The 23,989-nt window shown below is 34.1% G+C and overlaps 7 protein-coding genes across 11 annotated transcripts; 4 read left to right on the top strand and 3 right to left on the bottom strand.

Moving 5' to 3' along the window:
- Positions 1-756: 756 nt before the first annotated feature.
- Positions 757-7,649, bottom strand: LOC106653550 (kinesin heavy chain). Of its 5 annotated transcripts, none has more exons than XM_023459910.1 (12): positions 6,271-7,649; positions 4,974-5,139; positions 4,764-4,905; positions 4,473-4,646; positions 3,873-4,388; positions 3,565-3,801; positions 3,132-3,478; positions 2,684-3,028; positions 2,320-2,604; positions 1,654-2,043; positions 1,291-1,585; positions 757-1,111 (listed from the first exon to the last, which is right to left on the bottom strand). In XM_023459910.1, exons 2-12 carry the CDS (start codon positions 5,130-5,132, stop codon positions 1,086-1,088), a joined length of 2,916 nt encoding a protein of 971 aa, XP_023315678.1. In that variant the 5' UTR covers positions 5,133-5,139; positions 6,271-7,649; the 3' UTR covers positions 757-1,085. The 5 variants fall into 5 exon arrangements, with proteins under 5 accessions (XP_023315678.1, XP_014228521.1, XP_014228522.1 ...); XM_014373035.2 differs by having other exon boundaries at positions 6,263-7,649; XM_014373036.2 differs by having other exon boundaries at positions 6,275-7,648.
- Positions 7,650-7,812: 163 nt separating this feature from the next.
- LOC106653504 (signal recognition particle receptor subunit beta) lies at positions 7,813-9,645 on the top strand. Its single transcript, XM_014372959.2, has 3 exons — positions 7,813-8,496; positions 8,809-9,109; positions 9,194-9,645. The coding sequence occupies exons 1-3, from the start codon at positions 8,370-8,372 to the stop codon at positions 9,525-9,527; spliced, it is 762 nt and encodes a 253-aa protein (XP_014228445.1). The 5' UTR covers positions 7,813-8,369; the 3' UTR covers positions 9,528-9,645.
- Positions 9,646-9,979: 334 nt separating this feature from the next.
- LOC106653500 (pyridoxine-5'-phosphate oxidase) lies at positions 9,980-11,603 on the top strand. Its single transcript, XM_014372955.2, has 5 exons — positions 9,980-10,232; positions 10,497-10,653; positions 10,725-10,878; positions 10,945-11,141; positions 11,208-11,603. The coding sequence occupies exons 1-5, from the start codon at positions 10,037-10,039 to the stop codon at positions 11,371-11,373; spliced, it is 870 nt and encodes a 289-aa protein (XP_014228441.1). The 5' UTR covers positions 9,980-10,036; the 3' UTR covers positions 11,374-11,603.
- Positions 11,604-11,633: 30 nt separating this feature from the next.
- On the bottom strand, positions 11,634-13,277 carry LOC106653502 (histidine protein methyltransferase 1 homolog). The gene is made up of 6 exons (XM_014372957.2): positions 12,945-13,277; positions 12,606-12,863; positions 12,384-12,544; positions 12,072-12,316; positions 11,888-12,003; positions 11,634-11,817 (listed from the first exon to the last, which is right to left on the bottom strand). Exons 1-6 carry the CDS (start codon positions 12,973-12,975, stop codon positions 11,777-11,779), a joined length of 852 nt encoding a protein of 283 aa, XP_014228443.1. The 5' UTR covers positions 12,976-13,277; the 3' UTR covers positions 11,634-11,776.
- Positions 13,278-13,462: 185 nt separating this feature from the next.
- LOC106653501 (glyoxalase domain-containing protein 4) lies at positions 13,463-15,003 on the top strand. Its single transcript, XM_014372956.2, has 6 exons — positions 13,463-13,766; positions 13,836-13,885; positions 13,960-14,225; positions 14,303-14,458; positions 14,532-14,707; positions 14,781-15,003. The coding sequence occupies exons 1-6, from the start codon at positions 13,677-13,679 to the stop codon at positions 14,907-14,909; spliced, it is 867 nt and encodes a 288-aa protein (XP_014228442.1). The 5' UTR covers positions 13,463-13,676; the 3' UTR covers positions 14,910-15,003.
- A 1,274-nt stretch (positions 15,004-16,277) lies between these two features.
- Positions 16,278-21,079, top strand: LOC106653498 (poly(U)-specific endoribonuclease homolog). Its single transcript, XM_014372953.2, has 8 exons — positions 16,278-16,394; positions 16,533-16,658; positions 18,093-18,209; positions 18,560-18,715; positions 18,995-19,402; positions 19,480-19,957; positions 20,051-20,480; positions 20,566-21,079. Exons 2-8 carry the CDS (start codon positions 16,598-16,600, stop codon positions 20,797-20,799), a joined length of 1,884 nt encoding a protein of 627 aa, XP_014228439.1. The 5' UTR covers positions 16,278-16,394; positions 16,533-16,597; the 3' UTR covers positions 20,800-21,079.
- A 53-nt stretch (positions 21,080-21,132) lies between these two features.
- Positions 21,133-23,425, bottom strand: LOC106653499 (DNA mismatch repair protein Mlh3-like). Its single transcript, XM_023459725.1, has 7 exons — positions 23,290-23,425; positions 22,977-23,213; positions 22,716-22,883; positions 22,046-22,648; positions 21,851-21,974; positions 21,412-21,774; positions 21,133-21,336 (listed from the first exon to the last, which is right to left on the bottom strand). Exons 1-7 carry the CDS (start codon positions 23,353-23,355, stop codon positions 21,143-21,145), a joined length of 1,755 nt encoding a protein of 584 aa, XP_023315493.1. The 5' UTR covers positions 23,356-23,425; the 3' UTR covers positions 21,133-21,142.
- Positions 23,426-23,989: the final 564 nt, after the last annotated feature.

Genomic DNA, 23,989 nt, shown 5'->3' on the forward strand with positions numbered 1-23,989 from the left:
ATGTCAAGTGAACCCTCAAATGTTCCTCTTTTTAAAAGATTTTGAATGATTTTAATGAACGACCGCAATATAATAACAAAACGTATTTGATACTCATATGGACATATCTCAGATTGCTCATAAAAGTCTTTTACGTTTTTTTACGTTTAGAATAAATTAACTGCAACCTATTATAATTATAATATCTATTAAAAAATTGAAATTTTCTCAGTTCATCACAACAAAATATTTTAACGAGCAATCTAAGACACATACAAACGTTACAAGCGGCGAATAAAAGCTCCAATAATCTTAAAAGTGATACATGATAGTCTCATTTTTTACACTTCATTTCGAAAATACCTGTTTACTAAAATAGTTATCTTTTCTCATTCCACTATTCAAGCTCGAACATTCATTCATGTTATTGTGATTCTGTTTCAATTTTTGCATTTATCTGTAATGAAATATTTACTTCTTTATCTTTCTGTTTTTTTCAATGAATTCGTAACAGAATACAAGCTTTTATTTTAAATTATAATTATAATGAAGAGAAATGATACAATTTATCAAATACGAACTATTTACAACGTATAACGAGATGTGCAGCATTAGTGCACTCACACGCTTTTACATATATATTTGCTCTCTTGTTCAACAAAGCGTTCATCGGTATGCCAACACACATGAGTATGATGTAATGATAAAAATAAATTTTAACCAAATTGGTGCTCGTGATATAGATAATAACTTATAATATAATAATTGCGATAAAAATAAATTCAGTTTTATAATATTACTTTGACCTATTAAAATAAATTTAATCAATCATAATAATAGATTTTCTTTTATATAACCGTGAATAGTACTTCTGCGTGAACTTAATTAACTATTAGGGTAAAGCAATTTTTCTGTTAAGCAAATCATAATTAGTTACAATTTTGCATCCTAATTCAGTTGAATAGTAAAAATTATTAATTGGTTTCGAGTTTAGGATTTTATCATGAACGTCCATTGCAAAAGCATTCTTGCTTTCATAATCTGTAAAAGAGTGAAGACAAGTTTGTTTTGGCATTGGGTCCTTACATTTCGTTGAATGAGTTACTTCACGAACGTGAATTGTTGTCCGCTTCTAAAATGAGAAATTCGGTATTATACATAAAATTCAGATAGATGATAATGTTATACAAAAAATTCGGATTTAGAAATAATTGGCAAGGGGGAATGTGAAATGAAAAATTTAAGAGGTAAATATTTGATAGAAAGGTTGAAAATATAAGTCAATGATCACATTTTTATTACCTCACTCACCTCGGTTGCCTGTTCTAATAGCATTGACCCCACCAACATGATGTTGACCAGCTCTGATAGGCTTGGCAATTTGAGCACTAGGTCCACGACGCGCCAAATTCTTTTGCCGCACCGCTTCTTTAATTCTATCGACCTCATATTGATAACGTTTACGATCTCGCATTGCACCCTCTTTAGCATCCCGGAGGGCTGTTTCTAGAGCTTTAACGCGTTCCATTGTAGCTCGCAGTCTTTTTTCTAGTTTAGGCAACTCACAACGTAAATCAGCGTTGTCTCGTACCAATTGTTTATGGACCTGTATCAAAATAAATTTTAGTATTTGGAAAATTTTAGAAATAAAAACCAGCTAAAAAAAGATTTTACTTTTGTGAGCTGATCCAAATTATTTTCCAAAAAGGAAATCTTTTGACGCTGAGCCAAAGATCCACCATCATCTTCGTTGTCCTCAGAAATAATAGACTTTTTAATTCTTGCTTGTAAATCTTGTACGAAAAGTTTTCTTAAATTGTGTAACGTTTGTAGTTCTTTGCAGACAGTATCTTCCAGACCTTTGAGATCCTTTCTTGCTTGTTCGCGACGTTCATTCATTTGCATAAGCTCTTGTAATTTAGCTGACTTATCTGCTTCATCTTGTTTCAGCCGTTCATAATCTGCTTGCATTTGTTGGTGTGCCAAAGTGAACTTTTGATTCATATCTTTCAATTCTGTAATTGTCTCTTGTTTCTCTGATATTTCATCACGAAGTTGAGAAACCTGCAATGAAATCGAAAAATTCAATAAACCAATGCTGTTTTAATTTTTTAAAATTTTATTTGACTTATGAAATATCTATGACATCTACATAAAAAAAAAACTTCAAATTTGATGAATTTATTAAAAACAAAGTGAATGGATTTTTTTAACATACATGACTTCTAAAAACATTTGTTAATTTAAAAATGGGAAATTTTCTGATTAAAGGACTGGAATAAATCCAAAAAAAATGGATTTTTCGAAGATAAGTGTAAAGTAGTAATTATATTTTTTTACCTGTTTTTGATGAGCGTCTCTTAAATGATCCATTTGCTCTTCCAAAGCAAGCCTCATTTTAGTGGCTGCTTCTTTTTCTTCGGCTTTTTCTTTGTTACTCACAGCCTGTACTTGCTCAGCAGCTTTGAGCTTTGCACACTCTTCACGCATTGCATCAACATCCTCTTCTAAGGCACGTTTACGGACTTCTGCTTCTTTCATTGACTCTTGGAGGGTCTGCATGCGTGCTTCATGTTGGGATATTAGCAAACGACATTCACCAAGCTCTTTTTCGTAATCACAAACCTGTATAAAAAAGAAATGATACATATTAGTTATAATTACTTCTTCTTTTAATATTTTAAACTACCTCTGTACCACTTACTTTTTTATTGCAATCTGTCTGTGTCGATTCAAGCACTTGACATCTTTGAACTATATTTTTTGCTTCTGACTTTATTTTACTGATGTACAATCGGGCAACAGTAAACTCTTCTTCAAGCTTACCATTGCTATCAGGCAAAACTTTGAAATTTTCGTCACCTCCAATAGCTGCTCCAATTTCACCAAGATCTTTCAGTAAATTCGTAAGCATTTCGGCAATACGTTTACGTTGGTGAGTGGACATGTCGCGTAGTTGTTGGAGCTCAGCAGTTACTGCGTTCAGAGATGCCTGTTTACCCAATAATTCTTCTGAAAGAGCCTCATATTCTTTTTTCTTAGCTTCCACCTATAAAAGCGTTAAGAAATTAATTCAATGAAATTTTAAAACTACCTCAAGAAGTAAAAATTCGATTTAGTTAAAGTTTAGCATTCATAAAACTTTTCAATACCTCGTGAGATTTTTGATCATAATTAACAGCCAATTCTTCAAGAGCTTGTAAAACCTCTTTTACTTCCTCTTTAGCACTTTCATTTTCTTGTTGTATTCTATTCATTTCTTGCTGCAACTGTTCATAATCTCGTCGAGTACTTGCAATAAGCTCTTCTTGCTCATCCAATTGCTCTTTTAGCTTTTCAACAAGTTGAGACTGCTGATTAATTTCTTCATCTTTATCATCTAGTTGTTGGTATAATCTTTCACGCTCTTCTTCGAATTTTTGGCGTTCTTCATTGGATAAAGAGCCAGCCATAACACCACTACCAGGAGTTGCTGCTATTGGTCCTTCATCTAATTTCACTGCAGTAAAAATTAAAATGTTATCAATTACACTTTAAAAATATATTGATACCAAATGATTATCAGAAAATTAATCTATTACTAACATTCAACTGTAGATGCAACAGGTGTAGTAACCTCTGGTACATCATGCAAACTGACTTGTTCTTCAGGCTTGACGGTTTCGCCTTGCCGCCAACGAGAAAGTTCTGCTTCCAATTTTTCAACTTTACCTCGTAATCTCGCAGCCTTTTCTTTTTCACGTTCATACCTTCGTTTCCATTCTTCAGCAGTAAGCTCTTCATTGACACAAACGACATTCTTAATAGTTTTTGCTCTTTTACCTGAATTAAAATTTAAAAATATTGTAGTATTGTTTGCAACTATATCAAAATGAATAAAAGTAGAATTTTACCAAAATCAAGGGTGGATTTAGTTTCTGATTCGTTAAAGCTGGCAGGAGAACAACAAATAATAATTGTTGTTCTAGCATTTCCTCCAAGAGATTCTTGTAAGATACGAGTCAATTTTGAGTCTCTGTAAGGTATATGTGTTTTATTTCCATCAGCTAAAGCTGATATCACATTGCCAAGGGCTGATAGTGATTTATTAATATTTTTTGCCTCGTCAAGCACTGTTCCTTCTGCACCAGTTTTTGAAACTTTTTCAGAACCTGCCAAATCTACAAGATACAATTTACCAGATAATTTCTTCTGGTTTTCTAGATTTTCTTGTTTCACGTTGATAAGGAAAACTGAATGAGAACGTGAACTGTGCTCATTCATATTTGTTACTGCTATATGACGATTTGACTTTCCCTCTTCTATTACTTCAAATACCTCTTCAGGACTGGAGACAAAGCGCTCAGTGGCGCCTTTGACAAAAGGCACACGATTTTTGTCCTCATGCACGCTGAGGTTGACTTTTGAAACTGCACAAATAAACACAAAATATTGTATTTATTTTTCATTTTTTTTTTTAACTAAAACAAATCTTGATAAAAGTTTCTAATTACCATCGAGTAAATCTCGAATCTTGTCCATGTATATTTCAAAGTAAGATACTTTGATATGAAATTCCAAGTTCTCTTCCATTCCATAAATGTGGTTGAAAATATCATTAACAATTCTTGGAATAATACCTTGTTTATTAGGGTCACCAATGACACCTTCCATTGTATGAGTTTTACCTTAATTACAAAATACAAAATTAAATATTAATACAGAACGGTTGACAGAAAATTAATTTATTTTCAAAAATTAATAAATGTATTTTTATTCATTCAATGTCTTATTTATTAATTTACCGGAAGATGTTTGTCCATAGGCAAATATAGTTCCATTATAACCAGCAAGAACATCTGAAACGATTGATTTTGCTGCTTCATTGTAAACTTTGTCTTGGGTTGCGTTGGGCTTGAATACTTTATCAAAAAGATATACTTTTCCCTGTAAAATAATTGAATTAAAATGACTTGAATTTGGTCTTCCTAAATAAATTCTTTGAGATTACATACACCAATTGAAATACAGTTTTCATCGCCTCCAGCTGGAAATTTTACAACAAATTTGGAACCTGCTTTTTCTTCAGAATCATTTAAAGGTCTAAATCGACATACAACTTTAATACTGTCTTCAGCTGCGATTTCTCGCTCACGTGGCGCATCTGCAGCCATTTTGTAACTGAAAATTAAATGAAAATCCATTTATTTTCAAGTTAGATAATAAAAATAATGAAAATATTCAAATATTAAAATAATTAAATTTTGACATATTTTTTTATTAATTTAAAAAAAGGTGCTAATTCCATATATGAAATGGTTGATATGAATAAAATTCATACTTTGGTTATAAATTAAAAAATGTTCCTGAAATGCATTTTCTCTCAACTAGGAGGATACATTTAATGTTCATGTTGAAAATTTTAAAGAGGTCTAATCAGTTGTGCTTATTGAAAAAAAAAGATTCTCACTGGGAAGAACTAGAAGTTGTGTGAAATTTATTTGGAAAAAATTCAAAACTAAATAAATCGGAAAACATGATAATAAAGGATTGAGAAAAAGTTTCTACTGTAATTCATGACTGTTATCTGCCACACCTGGATTTGCACACATTGGTCTACAGAGTCTTTAGAGCAGGTGATGCTAAGCAAGCATCAAAATGTCCTAAAAATAACATTAGTCTGTCATACTCTGCGCGGCTTTATGGATCAGTAAACGTCTTACTTTCAATTGTACAGGTAGTTTAAATTGCGAAGACTTTTACAAATCACAATCAATGCACCAAAAAAATAACATCCACAAGAGTCGGCAGAGTAAAGCTATCTCACGAAAAATTAAATATAAGATACTGTAAGAGAAAGAAAGAGAGAGAGAAAGATGAGGTGTTTTGCTAATTTTTGTTTTCCTAATTCTCATTTCAACCCGGAAGCGCTTGGATCGCGTAGGTCGCTCGAGCGAGACAAGTGATTTTTTTAAGTTTGGAAACAGGCAGAGTAAAACGAGAACAAGGCGTAAGATTGAAATATGATAGGTGCACATGAATAGCGTAACTCGAAACAATGTCTAATCGTACACACCTCGGATCAGTGAGTGCGTTGACAGCAAGAAAAGCTTCTCGGGTTGGAAGGTTATAAACGAGGAAGCCAGAGGCTACAGTAATTCGAGTTACATGTAGATTCCTGCGAACGATTTTCACCCGAAGAGGTTACGGCTACCCCGCACACGACGGCACTCATACATCGATGTCATCCACTTATATACGTGTAATTCTACTTTTCTACTATGTGTATGAGTATTATGTGTACCTTTATACCTACACTTATGTGTAAATGACTAAATGGACTATAGCTATAACAGTAGCACCACCCACACAAGAGTATACCGAAGCAAAGTGAGCTACTGCTCACAGCACTTTAAAGTCTTGGTACGAGCACGCATGTATACGTATAGGCCCCTAATCAGTGATCACTGATGTCGAAAACACAGTTATGAGAGGAGGTAGGCAGTGCGAGCGTCAATGTCCGTGACAGGCGTCGGCGTGACATGCACCAAAACTCAAATCGTCCGCTGAGCAAAGGTGAGTCGGCTCTGCCGTGGCGATGAACGAGTAAAATATTGCCTGCTCCGGAGGAGAGCAGCTCGCAACTTTGACTGGCAGTGATATCCTCCAGACGGACGTCTAGCAGGCAGCGAATAGTGCCAAGATGGCCGATGCACTATTAACACGCACGGCTGCCAGTGGCTGCTGGAGCCTCAGGGTGGGGGCCGCCACAAGCCAGTTGTCTCCGTTCTGTTTATAGGTACTGTGCCGTCTGCCCTATTATGTCCGTGTGTTGGTGAGTTTGTATACGAGTGTTAGTACTCGTAGCGCGCAGACGTCCCTCACATTGGTCCCATAAGACTCTCAACCCGAGCAAGTAACCGAACCATGGATTACTTGGAAAGTGGGAAGTACGGAACCCTAACGGCAGCAACCGACTTGTACAGAAATCAAACCAAGTACCGATGACCTCAACGAATCGGAAACAATGAAATATTTAAATTTTCATTAACATTGCTTCGAAAGTATTCAAATTTGCCAAAAACCCTTTTCTTTTACTCGATTGAATATGACGCGCATGCATTGACCTCGTAAACACGGTTATCTCATCTTCGACAATTGGTATTTTTTTATTATTTTCACTTTAGTAAAAAAATCGACGTTGACCATTTTATGTTTGATTAAACTCATTACTGGCCGCAATTATTCAATTTTTCGGTACTGTCTCTTTCCCCGTTAACACTTCTATCAGTTTTAAGCACCTACATGACAGAAATACGTTATGACTCATGTGACTTTAAATTTGCAAGGGTAGCAAAAGCCGATACGGACGACTCTGATGATATGTAGAACAATAACGAATATTTTCAATGAAAAGATATTGCTATGATTTACGTATGATTACTTTTTTTAAATGAAAACAATTTTGAACTTCTCGACCCAGTGCGTTAATTGATTCTAACAATTATTTGTTGAAATTATTTTGACTAACCTCGTGAACTAATTAATTACTCACTGTACAAGTTTAACATGTCATAACGGACATTTTTACATTCTGTTACACCCACTACGGAAGTTATACGCAGTTTTCTGTTTTCATTGTCCTGCGTGGGAGACGGGAGTTGATGTTCGACCTATAAATTCTAGTCACTTTTAAGATCCATCGCTCATTTACACTACTTTCATTTATTTTTTACATTTTATGTATCCAATAAATATTTTTTCGAATTGAAGCGATGATAAATATATTGATTGTTAGAAGAACTCTAAGGATGAATTGTAAATTATTAAAGTGAAAGTTACGTCATATTATGCATATTCATTTATTTCGAACTAAAAATTAATAATTAAAACTGAATTAGTTCCTTTTACTTATGCGTTTTAAATATTGAGTATTTTTAAATGATTGACCACCAAAATTACCCATAATTTGATAAGATCGTTAATATCATATAAAAGTTGTACAAATATAATGATTAGACTAAATTCTAGTTCATCACAGAAGTTATAAATATTTAATAGGCAAACTTTTGATGTTTTATTTAAGTACTTTAATTACATCTTTATTCAATTGTGTTTTTAACATCGATTTTAAAATAAGCTGTAAAAACTGAAAATGGTATGAATCAATGAAAAAGAACCCATATTATTATGAAGAATCATAGTTTTTAAAATTTGATCATTTTTGACAACGCTCCTAAATTTCAACGAACATTTTTTACGTAGTTGGTTACCCTGAAATCACTAAACCTTTTCGTAAAAAGTTTGCCGAGTGAATAAATTAAATGAATCAAACGTCACGTCACTAAGGTATACAACTAGTCAACACATAAGACAGCAGCAGCTGTTTACATGCATGACTCCGAATTTGCATGCTGCACGTATCTCAGAAACTACTGAAAAACATGGAAGAACGTGTTGAGCCAGTTATTAACAACAGCACCGACTCCCAACTCATGGGAGTCATTGCTGCTGTTTTTGCTGTTATTATAACAATAAGTAAGTTTACAACATTCATTCAACAACACTCGATATTATTTCTATACAGGTTAGGTACTGATAAATTTGAATGAAACTTTGATTTTTAAAACGATTTTTCTCAGTGTTTTGTTAATATTTAAAAAAAGATAAAAAATTAAATAGAAATTTTCCAAATTATTAAATATTCTGAAATAAATTAAAAAAAGGTTGTCTATTAAAATCATTGCTAATTAGCTTCAAATTTCTCAATGAAATTCAAACTATAATGTTTCCTTATGTTTCTAAAAAGTGAATAACTTTTTCTCATAAAAAAAAATTAATTTTTTCTAGTTCTTTTTGCCTTATGGAGACGTAGAGCATCTGTAGGCCATAATGTACTTATAACTGGACTTTGTGATGCTGGAAAAACACTAATTTGGGCACGTTTGATGCACACTAAATATGTGACAACTCATACTTCTGTGAAAGAAAATATCAATGATTGTGTAGAATATAATGTAAAAATAGTTGATATTCCTGGACATGAAAGACTGAGATATAAATATTTTGACAAATATAAAAATTCAGCAAAAGGTCTTGTATATGTAATAGACTCATCAACAATTCAAAGAGATATTAGAGATGTTGCTGAGTAAGTATTATTATATTCTTTTATTGTATCACTTTTCCTGTTGAAAAATACGTGAATTATTAATGATTTTTCATATTTCTTTAGATTTCTTTACACAATGCTGGCTGATTCAACAATGAGAAAAGTTCCTATATTGATTCTTTGCAACAAGCAGGATCAAACTTTAGCTAAGAGTAGTAATGTTATAAAAACTCTTCTTGAAAAAGAAATCAATCTTTTAAGAATAACTAAAAGTAACCAGTTGGAGGCTACTGATGCATCTTCCACAAATATTTATTTAGGAAAATCTGGAAAGGACTTTGAATTTTCTCATCTTGATAACAAAGTAGATTTTGCAGAAAGCAGTGCTTTTGTAAAAAATAGTGATACACCAGCTCAGCTTGAGATACTGACCTCGTGGTTAATGAATTTAGTTTAATGTTAGTAATTTTCTGTACAAGTTATTCAATTTACTGACTTATATCTTACAACTGCCATGTTGAATTGAAAAATTAATTCAAAAATATTTTTTAATAATAAAATTTTAATTTTTACCACATTTTTTTCCTCAATTTCCCATTTTTAATCAAAAAGAAAATTAATAATTGCTACACCAAAAATAGTTCTATGAATTCTAAAGTTGTCAAAAAAATTATATGCTAATTGTTGCCTAATTTTTATTACAGAAATAATCATGAAAATGCGCATCTTTTATGAAACTCAAATCAAATTTTGCTATGTACACCATTAATTATTTATTGTAACTTTTCCCATAAAGTCTGTTTTGAACGTGAATCGCGCGTTTTACCATCTCTACCGATAAGTTCAGCAATCTGTCAGTTCCGATATCGTAATATACAAAACTATATGCATATAGGTATATACATGTAAGCAGTTAATCACTGTGTTGATATTCATAATCGCACATTCGCGTTGCGGAGTCGTGGTATGTTGACTGCCACTGTTGTTTGCCGGTATTTGCAATCGAAACCGATTGTGTTTGGGCTTCACACTCGCAGTTTCCTTGAATCAGTAACAAATCAACTTCAACGACATCGTTTCATTTCCATTTATGCAAAAATGGCCAATACAACTGACGATGCTAAAGAGCAAAGCAGCCGACCTTACACCGTTGATATTGGAGGTATATATTTTATTTGTATAGTTGTAAAATATTCAAAAAGAACTGAAAAATAATTAAAGTAATTGTTAATTTTTTTTTCAAAATCTTTTATTTTTCATTCAAAAATAAGATAAAAATGTTATAATTCTGATACTCGAAACTGACATATTGCCTAATTTGATGAAATAGTCCATACACAATATTGTTCAATAATTTCTGAGTATCTTATCTGTTATATCTGATTTAAGAGAATATATCATATTAATTATATTGTTGTTTGTTCAGGAATGAGAATCCGGTATAAGGAAAAAAGTGAAACTTTTACTGAGGATCATCTTGTAAGCAAGGAACCTTTTGGTCAATTTAAAGCTTGGTTTGAAATTGCTTGTGAAACACCTGGAATTGGCGAAGCGAATGCTATGTTTTTAGCAACTGCTACAAAGTAAGATATTTTTTTTTTCTCAAAGCATTAATTAACTGTAAATGAACTTGAAAAATGTATTGATTTTTCAGAGATGGAATGCCTTCTTGTAGACCTGTGTTATTGAAGGGATTTGGAACAGATGGATTCAAATTTTATACTAATTACGGTAGTCGTAAAGCTAGAGAATTAGAAGAAAATCCAAATGCAGCCTTAACATTATTTTGGGAACCTCTTCGTCGTACAGTAAATATATATATCAAAAGGATCAGATGAAAAATAATGGATTGTAAATTGTATTTTTTTTTCAAGGTGAGGATAGAAGGAACAGTTGAAAAAACTTCATCTGAAGATTCTGATAATTATTTTAATAGTCGTCCATATCACGGACAAGTTGGATCATTGTCTAGCAGGCAAAGTACTGTAATTCCTAACCGAGACTTCCTTATTGAAAAAGAAAAGGAATTACAAAAGTTGTATCCAGATACAGTGAAACGACCTGATTGGTGGTACGTTTTAACTTTTAAAATTGATTGATTGTCTAGAATAAAAATACTAATGTAGTCATTTTACAGGGGTGGATACATAGTTAAGCCAAAATCTGTTGAATTTTGGCAAGGACAGAGCGATCGTTTGCACGACAGAATTAAATTTAGAAGGCAATTACCTGGAGAAATTGTAGATAATGTTTTGGTTCATGAAGGAGTTGATGGCTGGGTATATGAAAGACTTTCACCTTAATACTTGAATATATTGTGATAAAAATTTGTTTTGCAAACTTGAATATTTTATGCAGGTCGTAAAAAAAATTTTTTTTTAGAATTATATTATTCATTCCATTCAATAACAAAATTTTATTGTAATATTATGAAAGAGACAATACTTGTAAAGTCTTTAACTAAGTTATACACTGCCATAAGTTTTAGTACTTTTTTTGTTTGTAAAAATGTAATATACAGTGTTCAAATCTACATCAATTTATTAAAATAAAACAAAAAATATTTTATGTTCTTTAAAAACTTGGAATTTTCATTGTCATAATTTTTTACAACATTCTCGACTCAACAAAATTATTGGAAATAATTAGTTTCATCAATCACCTTTTTATCTAACATTAATATAAAAACTGTTGAATACACTTCTATTATTGATGCTGTTTTAATATAAGTATTTCCCTCCTCAAACCTAAAATTAGATAAAGTTTAAGTTTTAGCTTTAAATTTAATCATTTGAATAATAAAAAACAACAATAAACCTTCTGTATTGCAACAAATTGATGTAACTTCAAATACATCATCCTTTTTAATTAGCGATTCAAATTCTCTCATGTTTCCTCCAACTCCAAAATAATGAACCTTACCAGCTACAAATCTGTCAACAAATTTATAAGTTTTTTTAGATGTTATTATAAGCATTTACTACAAATTTAGACTATTTACCCAATTCCATTTTTCTTTAACAAATGTTTGAATACATTATATAATTTTTCATTATTATCTGGATTGTAAATAGTTTCACTTGTAAGAATAAAATCATATTTCTCATCATTTTCAGATGATTCTTTTAGATCAATGAATGCTTTCCAATCACCACAATAAAATTTACATTTTTTTTCTATTACGTCAGAACCATCACAATTTAATATCACATTTGGTATTGTGTATGCTTCTATTACTTCTTGATTCTAGAAAAATTAATTGATGACTGTTAGATTAAGAAAATTAATTTAGAATGATATTTATATAATTTACATAATCTTGAAAATCAACAGTAGATCCTTTAAGAAGAGCAATGATACCCAAAATCCCTGCTCCACATCCTAAATCTAAAATTTTTTTGTTTTCAAGGGATATTTTTTCATTAAGAATATAATTTCCTAAATCATAAGTACACTCCCAAATTTTTAATCCTCCTAAAACAAGAATAAAATCGTTTAATAATGCAAATCATATAATACTTATACCTGGACATACCTTCATACTTAGCTGGTAAAAGATCTGAATGTTTTGATTCAGCTTCCACAATAATTTCAGAATTTTCTTCAGTCAATTTATCAATAACAGCATTTGAATCAACAAGTTTCAAAGGACAGTTTTCAATGTTTGTATTATTTGAAAACACTAATTCTTTTTCTACACCTTTTTCAAGTAAGTGGGTCGGGATTCTTACTTCTTTTGCTGGGAACCATTGTAATTCATCATCTTTCTTTTCACTTTTTTCTTCATCCGTCACTAATAAAAATTATTAACATTGAATGAATTTTTTATTTATAAATAATTATAAAAAAGAAAGTATCAATTATTTTTACACACCATCAGCATTTCCAAAATTAAACTTGAACATTACGATGCGATCAATGTTAAAATGTTGAACTACCAAATTAGTCAAAGTAAGAATAAAAATACAACTGTCACTTTCAGATTGCACACGTCTGCACTCTGCAGTTGCGGCACACGTGCTGTTATAAGCCGGCGTGCGCAATTATTTGTTGTTATCAATAATAGCAGAATCCTAACTTATCAGATGAATTTCATTACGCGCGCTCATTTTAGAAGATATATTTTTATATCATAAATTTTTTCATTATAGAAATCATACATTTTTCGACGAATTTGTACCGGCAGCACATGTACATTTTGTTCTGTATGTACTAAATGTTTCATCTTTACGCAGATCCATCACTCAGCTCAGCGTAATTGAAAAATCTTTGAAATGAGCGTTGATTTACGTATTTCTCAAGGTTATACCGATGAGTTGCTTTTACCTATGCTTACCGATCACATGATACATTTTCAATAGCTTCGGCAGATATGTGTATCTGTGCGTAGCTATAGTTGTATTGTGTTGTGTGACGTGCCTAATAACCGGTAATAAAAGTCTCGAGATAATCATAATCTTATATAAAAAAACTTCATGTAATTACTCATCAACTCGAGACTCCAGACTTACTTGATTGCTGCAATTTTTCGTTCAGTCAGTCGTGAGGCAACTCTTAACTTCGTAACACACCTGCTCACAATCACTTGTGCATACATTTTTGCATCATGATCAACGGACGAGCTTTGCATTTTGTTTTTAAAGTTGCCGATCGTAAGCAAACGGCAAAATTTTATCGTGAAATTCTGGGTATGAAGGTATGTGAAAACAATAAATATTATATTTATTATATTAGCAAATTTTTTAAATTTATTGTAAATATTCAGGTTCTTCGTCATGAAGAATTTTCAGAAGGTTGCGAAGCCGCTTGCAATGGGTTCGTATTCTTAATCATTAACTGATAAATCTGAAATGTTATGCTTAAAATTATCTATGGTCTATTATTTAAAGTCCATATGCTAACCGATGGAGTAAAACAATGATTGGATATGGTCCTGAGGACACTCACTTTGTTGTCGAGTTAACCTATAACTATGGAGTTAGTAATTATGAATCTGGTAATGATTTTCAAGGAATCACAATTCGTTCCAAAGAAACTATTGAAAGGGCCAAAATCCATAATTGGCCAATGAAAGAAGAGGATGGTAAATATGTTCTAGAAGCTCCTGGTGGCTATAAGTATTACATTATTGATGAACCTCAACCTGTTGATCAAGGTATTTATAACTTCAAATATGCTTACAGAAAAATATTTCAATAAATAATGCATTAATTGTTTTTACTTCTACCTCAGATCCTGTACAAAAAATATGCTTATCCAGCTCAAACCTTCAACGTACTTTAGCTTATTGGAATGAAGTTTTGGAAATGAAACTTGTACAAAAGACTGATAAAAATGCTATTTTGGAGTATGGAAAATCTCAAGCCAAATTGGAATTCAAAGATATAGGTTTGATTAATTTATCTTTATTCTTCTTTATGAATTAAAAAATTTACTCAAAGCCAACTGCATTCTTTTTTAGGAACTGAAATAAATCATGCTAAAGCATATGGACGTATTGCTTTTGCTGTACCAAATGCCGAGCAAACAGTTATTCGTGAGAAAATTCAAAGTACCAATAACAAGATTTTGACAGATTTAATAAGCCTTGATACACCTGGAAAAGCCACAGTTACAGTAATTATTCTGGCTGATCCTGTAAGAATTTAATTTTACGCTAAATGTTTTGTTATAAAACTGAATGATTTGAAATCAATAATAATTTTTCTAGGATGATCATGAAATTTGTTTTGTTGATGAAGAAGGATTTAGACAACTATCTGTACCAGACTATCCCAGTGAAGCAATTCTTGATAAATACATTCAAAAAGAAGAAAAAGATAGAAACAAGAAGAATTAATTACAAATATTTATTATTGCTTTTACATCATTTAAAGCTTGTTAATAGTTTATAAAAGTACTTATGTAATTATTACAACTTCGAAAGTTATTAATTCATATTGTTATTCTTTTTCACAAATTCAGTATTTTGTTTGTAGAAAAAGTTGATTAATCTTTTTTTGCAGCATACTTCTTCAAAGATCGAAAGTTTAATTTTTTCTAAAAAAAAAATAATTTACATTTGAACAATAATTAAAAATATAAATGTTAATAAAATAAATAATGGAACATTATAAAAAAAAAACAATAACGAAATATAAATTTTTCAAACAGAGATTCAATGTGTTTCATAAATTTAATTCCTAAACGTGAACTATTTATACAATTTTTTATTAATTATTCATATTAATTTCATTACTTGTTGCTAAAAAAATATATATAAATTTGTATTAAACAATAAGTTCAATTATGAACGATTTCATAAATACATAAAAATAAAAAAGTCTAGGGAAAAAATGTATTGATGTTCAATTCGAGGATGGTTTTGCATTGCTAAAAAAGTGTAATTGTAAATTTTACCATCGATTTTTCAGACGATTGTTTTCCGTTACATAAAAGCATACGAGTAGATATGACTCATGCGTAAAAAGCCACGGCACGCGAAATTTCTTGCGTAGAAAGAATGGTTAATCCAGAGCGCGTGGAAAGGGAAATCCCGATAGTAATATTCACGGGCTTTGGTTTTTAAAGTTGCACTATTCTTTGTAATAGAACAGCTGATTTTCAACAAAGAAACTACTAATCATCTATTCATGGTTCTGGATAAAAATCATCTATGACTATTTATTTTTCAGATTAAATTACCCTCTTTTTTATAGAGATACGGCAATACTAAGAGCGAAGAAAACGTGACCGAACAAAAAAAGTTACGAAGAGCGATCTACATCATACTTGGAGTTGTAAGTTTGAATGGATCTTCCCAGCTGCTCCTATTATGCTCGCTTTGTATCCATAAATGCGTATCTACATCACGATGACGTATGTATAGGTATATTTTAATATGGCAAAGAATAACATAACTGGACAGCAAAGTATATGAGAAACGTAGATACACACGTGCATATATGTATTACACATATTCGCGTGTATATCATGGATGTATACATTGTATGTAGCGTAAATATCGCGGTGTGGCAAAAGAATATAGTGGATGAGCATGCTAAGCAGCGCCGGCCGTGTAGTGGGTATATGGGCTCAGGGACGCACGCAGGAAAACCGAGAACACACATAGAAGCGTATAGGCATGTGTGTGCGTGTATTGTGTACGAGGCGTTGCGCGCCGAGTTGCGATCGTTCGGCTCATTTATATATCTCGAGCATCTCGGCGAGTCTTCGCTTCAGTAACTGACCGATCGCGAAACCCAACGCATCTCAACGCGGACCCAAGAGACTGCGCACACGATTTGTATACTCTATTATAGAGCACAGTTTACGCATCGTAGAGGTACTGCTATATCTTGTTTCCTTGTTGGAATCTGCGATGCATGCATATTTACGCGCATTTTCCCCGATTACAGCATTACGCTTCGTTTGAGCAAAGTTATCACAAGTTTATCGATTGGATTTATTTTTTCTTTCGCAGTGAACTACCACTAGCTAGCATCGAGTGTTTCGACTTTTCCTCGTCTGCTTCACAACTGCAACGGAATGGCTCGCCAGTTTCGCCTGGCCAGCTTTTTTCTCCTGGCGCTTTTGCTCGTCGTATCCGGTAAGAGACAATTAACAATAAACCAAAGCCGCGTGTGTAGTGTTCTATGCAAACATTCGATACATACCTAGCTCAACGTAAACAATTGATTTGTCCGTGCTCCTTTCTCGTGAGAATATCTCGCTTTATTGACGATGTTTAACATTGTATTTTACAGAATTTATACTTTAATTTTAGATAACACGAAGTAAATCGATTCTTACGCATAAAGTTTTACTGCAAATAAAAAAAAGAAGTAAATTCCCCCGCGGGATTTTATTTCATTTACTAAGTATCGAACGGCGGGCAGTTATCGAGCGAACTCCGGCATTTCTTAACACCCGACGTCAAACAAAACTTTCGATAGCGCGTCGAAGCGAAAGTCACCGTAGCCTGTCGCCACTGCTCTATATAATTGTAACTGTCAGTGAAAATATTGACTATTTTCTTACTGTTGTTTTTTATTGTTGTTATTGTCGTCGTCGAATATTAACGGCACACGAGCGAAATGGAATAGCTATCGAGAGCTCAATTTTGTGGAAGGAAAGATCGGCTCGCAATTACATCGCAGTACTGCTGCGCGATATATATTGCGCGGAAGTTTGAGTAACAGCTAGTAATTGCGCTCCTATTTTTGCAATAACATATTCGAGAATCGTACTCGGAAGGCGCATAAAAGCGCCCATCAGCATTGACTAGATGATGAACGTGTGCAAAGAGAGTCGAGCCGATTATTCACTTGTCGATGCTTCGCGAACTATGCGGACACGAGCTCGGTCAGCGTGTACAATATCTCGGCTATCAGAGCTGGTGTCAAAGGTGCCTCTAGCGTGCACTCGTACGCGCCACTCGACGCGGTCATCACTTTTGATGAAGAGTTGACGAACGCGTTATTGCCTACATTATACCTATCGTATAATGTTGAATCGTATACATACACAAGAGCGCGGGACTCGATACGATTCATTTTACACCCTCGGCGCACTCCAAGCGGCGGCATAATTCATATTTATTATTGCGCGCTCCGCTGAACGAAATCAAGAGCAAGTTCACCATTGAAACGTCGATAATTATAAATGCGCTGATAACAATTTTTCTGGAAAATGGAGAACGCTCTCGAGTGCCTGGATTTTCGCTGCAGCAGAATAAAACAATCTACGCGAAAATCGCGTCGAAATTGCAAACTCGTCAATACATTTGACATTCTGTAATGATATCTCTGAGTACGAGCGGTTCACTAATCGTAAAAATTATAAATATTGTTATAGCGCGATGAATCAGCGGCACACTTGTGCGATCCTTTATAGGATATAGATAATTACTCGCTGAAAATCAATGTTTCGAGCGTCATTAGATGACGCTTCCGGAAGAAACGAATCAAACTCGCGAAAACATTGAACGACATTGTACCAAACTACATGTATTTTTTTTTCATTTATTGTCGTTGTTTCACAGTCGTTGACATCGACGCCAAGAAAAGAGGTGGTAGTTTCGGAAGTTCTGGTTGGGGCACTTCCTCTAAGAGAGGGTCCTCTTCAAAACCTCAAAGCAAACCGCAGCCGAGCCATTCATGTAAGTTCTTGAATTTTCTCAATAGTTCATAGCAACATTATTGATATGATATTCGCAAGGTCAACCACTTTTATATTAACTTTGACCAGAAAAATTCATGATCATGGATTTCACAACTCATTATAAAGCATGATTATTACACGTAGAAAACAAAAATAACAAAATGATATTAACTTGTGCATTCGTAAGCATTCGTGAAAACGTCACAATGCAGTTAATTCACTTATATTTCTCACGCCAAAATTTAATCTAGATCTCAAAGTGCTAGTCATGCTTTTGCAGTAATTGCATTTTGATTCAATTGTCGTGAAAAATTTAAGAAAATCGAATCAATGTAAATTTTTTTTCAGCGTCGGGAGGCTCCCAACCTGGAACAATAGGATGGAATGTACCAAACAACAATCGAGGTGGATCCGCTAGTAGCACCGTACCTAAAGCATCCGCTCCGAGCGAACACATCACCAGAACCGGTGCCAGTAATGTCAACTCTGGCTATCCAGGATCAGGTACGTTCGAATAATGGTTATTAAAAATATATGATATTTTAAGAGGGAACGTTTGAATTTACCAGAAAATCTGTAAAATTAAAAGTTCTTTCGTGAAATTCACTCAGTTTTTTCAAAATTATCGATTAATTTCATGTAAAAATACATTAATTGTATAAAAATCGGTAAACGATGTCTACATTGATCTACAACCGAAAAATATTATTTATAAATAAGCTTCGCGTCAGATGAATGACAATGCTAATTTCTCGTTTGTTTCGGTATTGTTAATCAATATAGGACAGCACTATGGTGGCAATCCACCACCGTACAGTAGCGGAGGCGGCTATCATCAGCCCTCGGGTGGCTACAATCCCTCTGCAGGCTATCATCCATCCTCGGGCGGATATCACCCATCCTCGGGTGGCTACAATCCCTCGGGCGGCTACCACGCTCCCTCGGGCGCGGGATACCATCCCAACGGCGGCTACACGCCTTACGGCAACGCCGGTCACGGCTACAGCAACACTCCCGGAGCAGGATACAATCCATCCTACGGTTCTGCCGGCGTTAGTCATGCCCAACCGGCCCAAACCATACTCGTGCAACAATCCTCGCGACCTGGAATCGGTCAGCTGGCCAAGGAGGCTTTCGTGTTCGCCGGTGTTAGCGCCGGTGTCAATGCCGCCGTCAACAGGCTTCTACCAGGTAAGCGGAGTTGGCGGTGTTTTGGGGGCTTCTCGCGACTCGCACGACTAAGACCAAATTATTCATTCTGTACTCAGGTGGAATCTATGGACACAGTCCGAGCTACGGCGCCAGCAGCAGCGGCGTAGTTCCACCAGTGACGCACACCCAGATCACCTACAACAATTACTACAACAACGGATCGAGTGCGCCAGCGCAGGACGCGGGTGTGAACCCGGCAAACGTACCGGCGCCCGCCTACCTTCAAACGGGTCCCCCATCTAACGGAGCTGCTGAACCTGTCACTGCCGCGCCATCGGCTTCCGGGAGGCCTGACAACGCCCCCGCTCCTGCTGCAGCTCCTGCTGCCGCTCCTGCTCCTGGCCAACCACAACAGCCTCCGGCTCAACCCCAGTACCCTCCTAGCCCGTCCGGTGCCATAATCACCGATGCCGATCTGGAGGCCCTCTCGGAGGACCTATTCAAGCAGGACAGCAACAACGCCATGAAGCACATCGTCATGAAGATTCAAGGACGCAAGACAGATGACAGCTCTACCGACGATGCTCCAGAAAAGTAAGAGAAGTCTTTTTCTTAGTCGCTGTTTTTGCAGCTTTTTACCAATAAACAAGAAATTTAATGGCAATTTATTTTTCTTTTATGCAACAGCTTATTGGAAGTGAAACCAGAAGCTTACGAAATCCCGACTGTGAAAGCAGTTCTTGCGCTTCACGATAATTATGAATTAGACGTGAAAACCAAGGAAACTGTGAGTTCAGAAGAACGTAAGGAGGAATCCGATCTGTTGGACGCTTTTCTAACTACCGACGTCATGAAAGCCGCCATGAAGTTCCTCTCTGACAAAGGCTACGTCCCTAACGACGAGTACGAGTTCAAGGACTCGCTCAAGCGCATCTGGTTCTCGCAATTCAAGCGAATGGAAGGCGAGCCAACGAGCTCAGGCTTCGAGACCGTATTTTTGGCTGAGAAATTCGACAACGAAATCATCGGTCTACACAATTGGATTTACTTCGCCAAACAAGAAGAAGCTAAAAATCTCAATTATCTTGGCTTCATTAAAATGGCAGAGTTTGGTTCGGTGAGTTGAATGAAGTACTGCAACTACTGTGAAATAGTAAAAACTACAAGAATTTATATTCAAACTTTTTCCCACCTATTTTCAGAACGGAGCTATTGTAAAGGGTCGCTCAAAGCTGAACGACATCGTTCAACCAATTACATCGATATTTGTCGGCACATCGCCCGAGCTCGAGATGGCTCTCTACACTATCTGCTTCTACGTTCGTCCGAACGATGCTTGCCCGCTGCAAATGGGTGGTTCCAAGTTCCTCGTCGTTGCTAACCGTGTTAATTACTTTGGCAAAGATATTATTATATCCGCTTTCCCCGATGTATAATTATATTTGTAATGATTTAAAAGGACCAGTTCTCCACCGAACCTGGCTTGCGTTTGCAGCCGATTTTTTCGTAATCTTTCCAAATAAATACTCGATACTTTAGAACCTAATGTTTTGTTATAAAAAAGATTCGAAGTCGACTTTTTTTTCAACAATCAATTTCAAATTGTAGTACAAAATATGTATGATCGATATTTTTCTTACTCAACAAATATTTTATAAGACTTATATTGACAACTTTAATACTCAAATGTCCAATAAACCAGACAACTAAATTTTTCTCAACTGTTTTCTTTCAAATTTATAAAAAATACTATATATTCATAGAATATATTTATATAATTTAATATTGAGATATATTAATAAGTTTACTCACTGCTATTGGAGTTTTAGTTTTTTCTAATTCTGTTAAGTCGGCAAGAGGAACCATCGACGGTCTGCCATGCGCACATCGCGTTGGAGCCTTCGTGTCCTGTAAAGTGCGTACCAATAATTGGCAATCTTCAACTTTCAAAGGATCACCAAATTTGATAGCTTCTATACGAAAAAATGACACAATTAAAATCGTTTAAAGTATACGCAAGACTACACATTAGTATATATTTTACGTACTGTGACAAGCCTCGCTTGCAATAACATTATTTATAGCTATCGGTAAAAGTGGCAACATGGCATTTTCCGCAGTAGCGAGTCTGCCTGCGATCTCGACCAGTAGTTCACGAACATTAAGTATCAATTTGTTGATGTTGAATCGATTATAATTATTCATAATCTTTGTAGCAAAACACGCAGGAACGGTATCGACGATGCATGTGGCTGTAGAAGTAATGATCGCTTTTATGTTGACGCCAAATTTTCTGAATTTTAATTTATGCTCAGCAATATTTTGGAGCAATTCGTGACTAATTTTACTTATAGCTAGGTCCTGTTTTAATTTCATTGGATAATAATTATAGTTTTGTTCATTTCGGTAGGCTGTAAAAAATTGGTTCATTATAATTATTAATTTTTTTACTGTTATTAATTTAGATTGAAAAAAAAATTTAATTACTCTCCAAGAGCCATTCATAACGTATACGTTCGTGAACGGCATGTTGATCAATTATTATAAGTAGTTTTTTTCCGTCTTGATAGGCTGTAGCTAGTATGAATTCTTTATTTACTTGTCGAATTACCTAATAAAATACTTTTTTTTTAAATCGGCCCTAAAAATTTTAAAATTTCTTTCCAATTTCTTTCATATTACCTGCACAGTATTAACTGTTTCTCCAGTCAATCTGCACTTGTTCAATCGACGTTGTTTGCATAGTTGATCATAATAAGCAGATTCTATATTCTTACACTGTTGATCCAAAACTTCTTCGAATACTGAATCATCGAAGCTTTTTATGGAAAAAGCGTCGTCTATTAATTGGCAGGTTTTCTTCAAATTTTTTGGGCTGTAGGACCAATCCGACCAGAAGGAAAGTTGGCTAAGCTTCATTGCATTCATACTAAGATGATTCACTTTTGGACTAGACAGAAATTGCATGTTACGACTATAAATGGTTAGCATATTGTTGCCTACTTGTCGAGGTTTGTATGACCAATCGGACCATGTGGAAAAAGGGCCGATCAAGCTATTCTCGGGATGAGCAGTAGCAATGTTATTCCTTGCGACATTCAGAACGCTTATTTTTTTTACGGTTTCACCATTTTTCAAATCACTCATTGCCCGACTCACCGATTGATGTGGCGTATCATAAGTTTGGTAGCCCTTTAAAACCGTCAATACTTCCCAAGGACTGTGGGGTTTATTCAAGCTCAACAACATTTTCTTTTGCGCGTCATTTCTGACGGAAAATGAAACCTTGATCGAAAAAATTCCATTTAATAATGGAGCTATAAAGTAGTTGAAAAGTTGTTGTAGCTTTTACCTGCGATTCAGCGCAAGCCACGGCGGCAATTGCATACGAGAGAGAATAATTTACATTTCCGTTGCAAGTCCAGCCACTGCTGTTGAAGTTATAGACTGTAACTGTCGTTCCTTTGGACGGTCTATGATAGCCTTCGAAAAGTTTCTCTTTGTTGCTTTCATTTACGACCTGAAACGATGCGGAGATACGAATGATGAACCGTAAACATTAAAACAATTACGGAATCAGGCGAATGACAGTAGAAAGAGACGAGTTTTATACTTTGACGTAAGTATGAGGAGAATCTTTGCTGCGCGATGTAACGACGACTGCACTCGATGAACGTTGAATTTTATTAAACAATGTCTGAATGGCAGATGAGCTTTCTTTCTGTTCGAAAAGATGTTTCAGTTCGTAATAAGTAAAGCCCGCTCCGTTATCAACAACTTGAAGCTTATGATTCGTAGGATCGAAACGTACAGCAATACAATTTGAATTTTTCTCTAATGAAATCTCAACCTTTAAATAGATTATTGTTAAAACTTTCGCCAAAAAAGTCGACATTATGCTATTTTTATAATCAAAATTAATATACCAATTTCAAAACGCAAGTTTCAGCCGTCAGATTATGTGTACTAGTAACGCACGCCGGATTATGCATGTTGCTCACCCTTTAACCGATTGATAAATGACATCGCATTCGTCGGTTAATTTTTCGTTTAATTCGAATTCTCCCAACGCCAAATTTAAAAAAAAACCGCTGTATAGGTGTTCGATGAAATGGAATATGTATTCAGCTATAATTATGAAAATAATTAACGAATTCTTTCATGATAAATAATATTTAATATTTTTGTTCAAATACAAATTTACAAAATGCTTATGAAAAATAAATGATAATTTATAACAAAAAAAGGAATTTTCAACTTTCGTTATACGTCAATTGTAATTAACAAACATACATTACACATTTTTATTCTTTCTAATATTAATAAATGTTTCATTTATTAATTATTTATAATAAAATTCGCAATCTAAAAAATGGTAACACTTTTTTTCTTCAAAATATCTTTGTTTGAAATCTTCCAATGTTGTAACAAAATTTATAAAAATATTTCCTAGGATTTAATAGTTTGACTAATTTAAGGCTAACTATCAATAATAACAAATACTATGTAGTTTTATAAAGTATTAATAGTCAAATAATTTTTAAATTCTCAAACTTTTGGAAAATATATCATTTTTATATAATTTTATAACATTTAAAAATTTAATTACTTTTATACTATCTTTAA

This window comes from Trichogramma pretiosum, unplaced genomic scaffold (genome assembly GCF_000599845.2).
Source record: "Trichogramma pretiosum strain Unisexual culture from Peru unplaced genomic scaffold, Tpre_2.0 scaffold60, whole genome shotgun sequence".
NCBI classification, from domain to species: Eukaryota; Metazoa; Arthropoda; class Insecta; order Hymenoptera; family Trichogrammatidae; genus Trichogramma; species Trichogramma pretiosum.

What these genes read in the sequence shown, in the direction of transcription:
- LOC106653550 (XM_023459910.1), bottom strand. Translation starts at nt 5,132, where the DNA reads ATGGCTGCAGATGCGCCACGTGAGCGAGAAATCGCAGCTGAAGACAGT. An exon ending in ATGATCAAAAATCTCACGAG is followed by an intron (nt 3,029 to 3,131) that starts GTATTGAAAAGT and finishes ACGCTTTTATAG; the next exon opens with GTGGAAGCTAAGAAAAAAGA. An exon ending in AGACAGATTGCAATAAAAAA is followed by an intron (nt 2,605 to 2,683) that starts GTAAGTGGTACA and finishes TTTTTTATACAG; the next exon opens with GTTTGTGATTACGAAAAAGA.
- LOC106653504 (XM_014372959.2), top strand. Translation starts at nt 8,370, where the DNA reads ATGCTGCACGTATCTCAGAAACTACTGAAAAACATGGAAGAACGTGTT. An exon ending in TGCTGTTATTATAACAATAA is followed by an intron (nt 8,497 to 8,808) that starts GTAAGTTTACAA and finishes AATTTTTTCTAG; the next exon opens with TTCTTTTTGCCTTATGGAGA. An exon ending in GATATTAGAGATGTTGCTGA is followed by an intron (nt 9,110 to 9,193) that starts GTAAGTATTATT and finishes ATATTTCTTTAG; the next exon opens with ATTTCTTTACACAATGCTGG.
- LOC106653500 (XM_014372955.2), top strand. Translation starts at nt 10,037, where the DNA reads ATGTTGACTGCCACTGTTGTTTGCCGGTATTTGCAATCGAAACCGATT. An exon ending in GGGAACCTCTTCGTCGTACA is followed by an intron (nt 10,879 to 10,944) that starts GTAAATATATAT and finishes TTTTTTTTCAAG; the next exon opens with GTGAGGATAGAAGGAACAGT. An exon ending in GTGAAACGACCTGATTGGTG is followed by an intron (nt 11,142 to 11,207) that starts GTACGTTTTAAC and finishes GTCATTTTACAG; the next exon opens with GGGTGGATACATAGTTAAGC.
- LOC106653502 (XM_014372957.2), bottom strand. Translation starts at nt 12,975, where the DNA reads ATGTTCAAGTTTAATTTTGGAAATGCTGATG. An exon ending in CTGTTGATTTTCAAGATTAT is followed by an intron (nt 12,317 to 12,383) that starts GTAAATTATATA and finishes TAATTTTTCTAG; the next exon opens with AATCAAGAAGTAATAGAAGC. An exon ending in TTAAAGAAAAATGGAATTGG is followed by an intron (nt 12,004 to 12,071) that starts GTAAATAGTCTA and finishes ATTTGTTGACAG; the next exon opens with ATTTGTAGCTGGTAAGGTTC.
- LOC106653501 (XM_014372956.2), top strand. Translation starts at nt 13,677, where the DNA reads ATGATCAACGGACGAGCTTTGCATTTTGTTTTTAAAGTTGCCGATCGT. An exon ending in GTGAAATTCTGGGTATGAAG is followed by an intron (nt 13,767 to 13,835) that starts GTATGTGAAAAC and finishes GTAAATATTCAG; the next exon opens with GTTCTTCGTCATGAAGAATT. An exon ending in ACCTCAACCTGTTGATCAAG is followed by an intron (nt 14,226 to 14,302) that starts GTATTTATAACT and finishes CTTCTACCTCAG; the next exon opens with ATCCTGTACAAAAAATATGC.
- LOC106653498 (XM_014372953.2), top strand. Translation starts at nt 16,598, where the DNA reads ATGGCTCGCCAGTTTCGCCTGGCCAGCTTTTTTCTCCTGGCGCTTTTG. An exon ending in GCTTTTGCTCGTCGTATCCG is followed by an intron (nt 16,659 to 18,092) that starts GTAAGAGACAAT and finishes GTTGTTTCACAG; the next exon opens with TCGTTGACATCGACGCCAAG. An exon ending in CTCTGGCTATCCAGGATCAG is followed by an intron (nt 18,716 to 18,994) that starts GTACGTTCGAAT and finishes TAATCAATATAG; the next exon opens with GACAGCACTATGGTGGCAAT.
- LOC106653499 (XM_023459725.1), bottom strand. Translation starts at nt 23,355, where the DNA reads ATGCATAATCCGGCGTGCGTTACTAGTACACATAATCTGACGGCTGAA. An exon ending in AAACTTGCGTTTTGAAATTG is followed by an intron (nt 23,214 to 23,289) that starts GTATATTAATTT and finishes ATCTATTTAAAG; the next exon opens with GTTGAGATTTCATTAGAGAA. An exon ending in TGGCTTGCGCTGAATCGCAG is followed by an intron (nt 22,649 to 22,715) that starts GTAAAAGCTACA and finishes TTTTCGATCAAG; the next exon opens with GTTTCATTTTCCGTCAGAAA.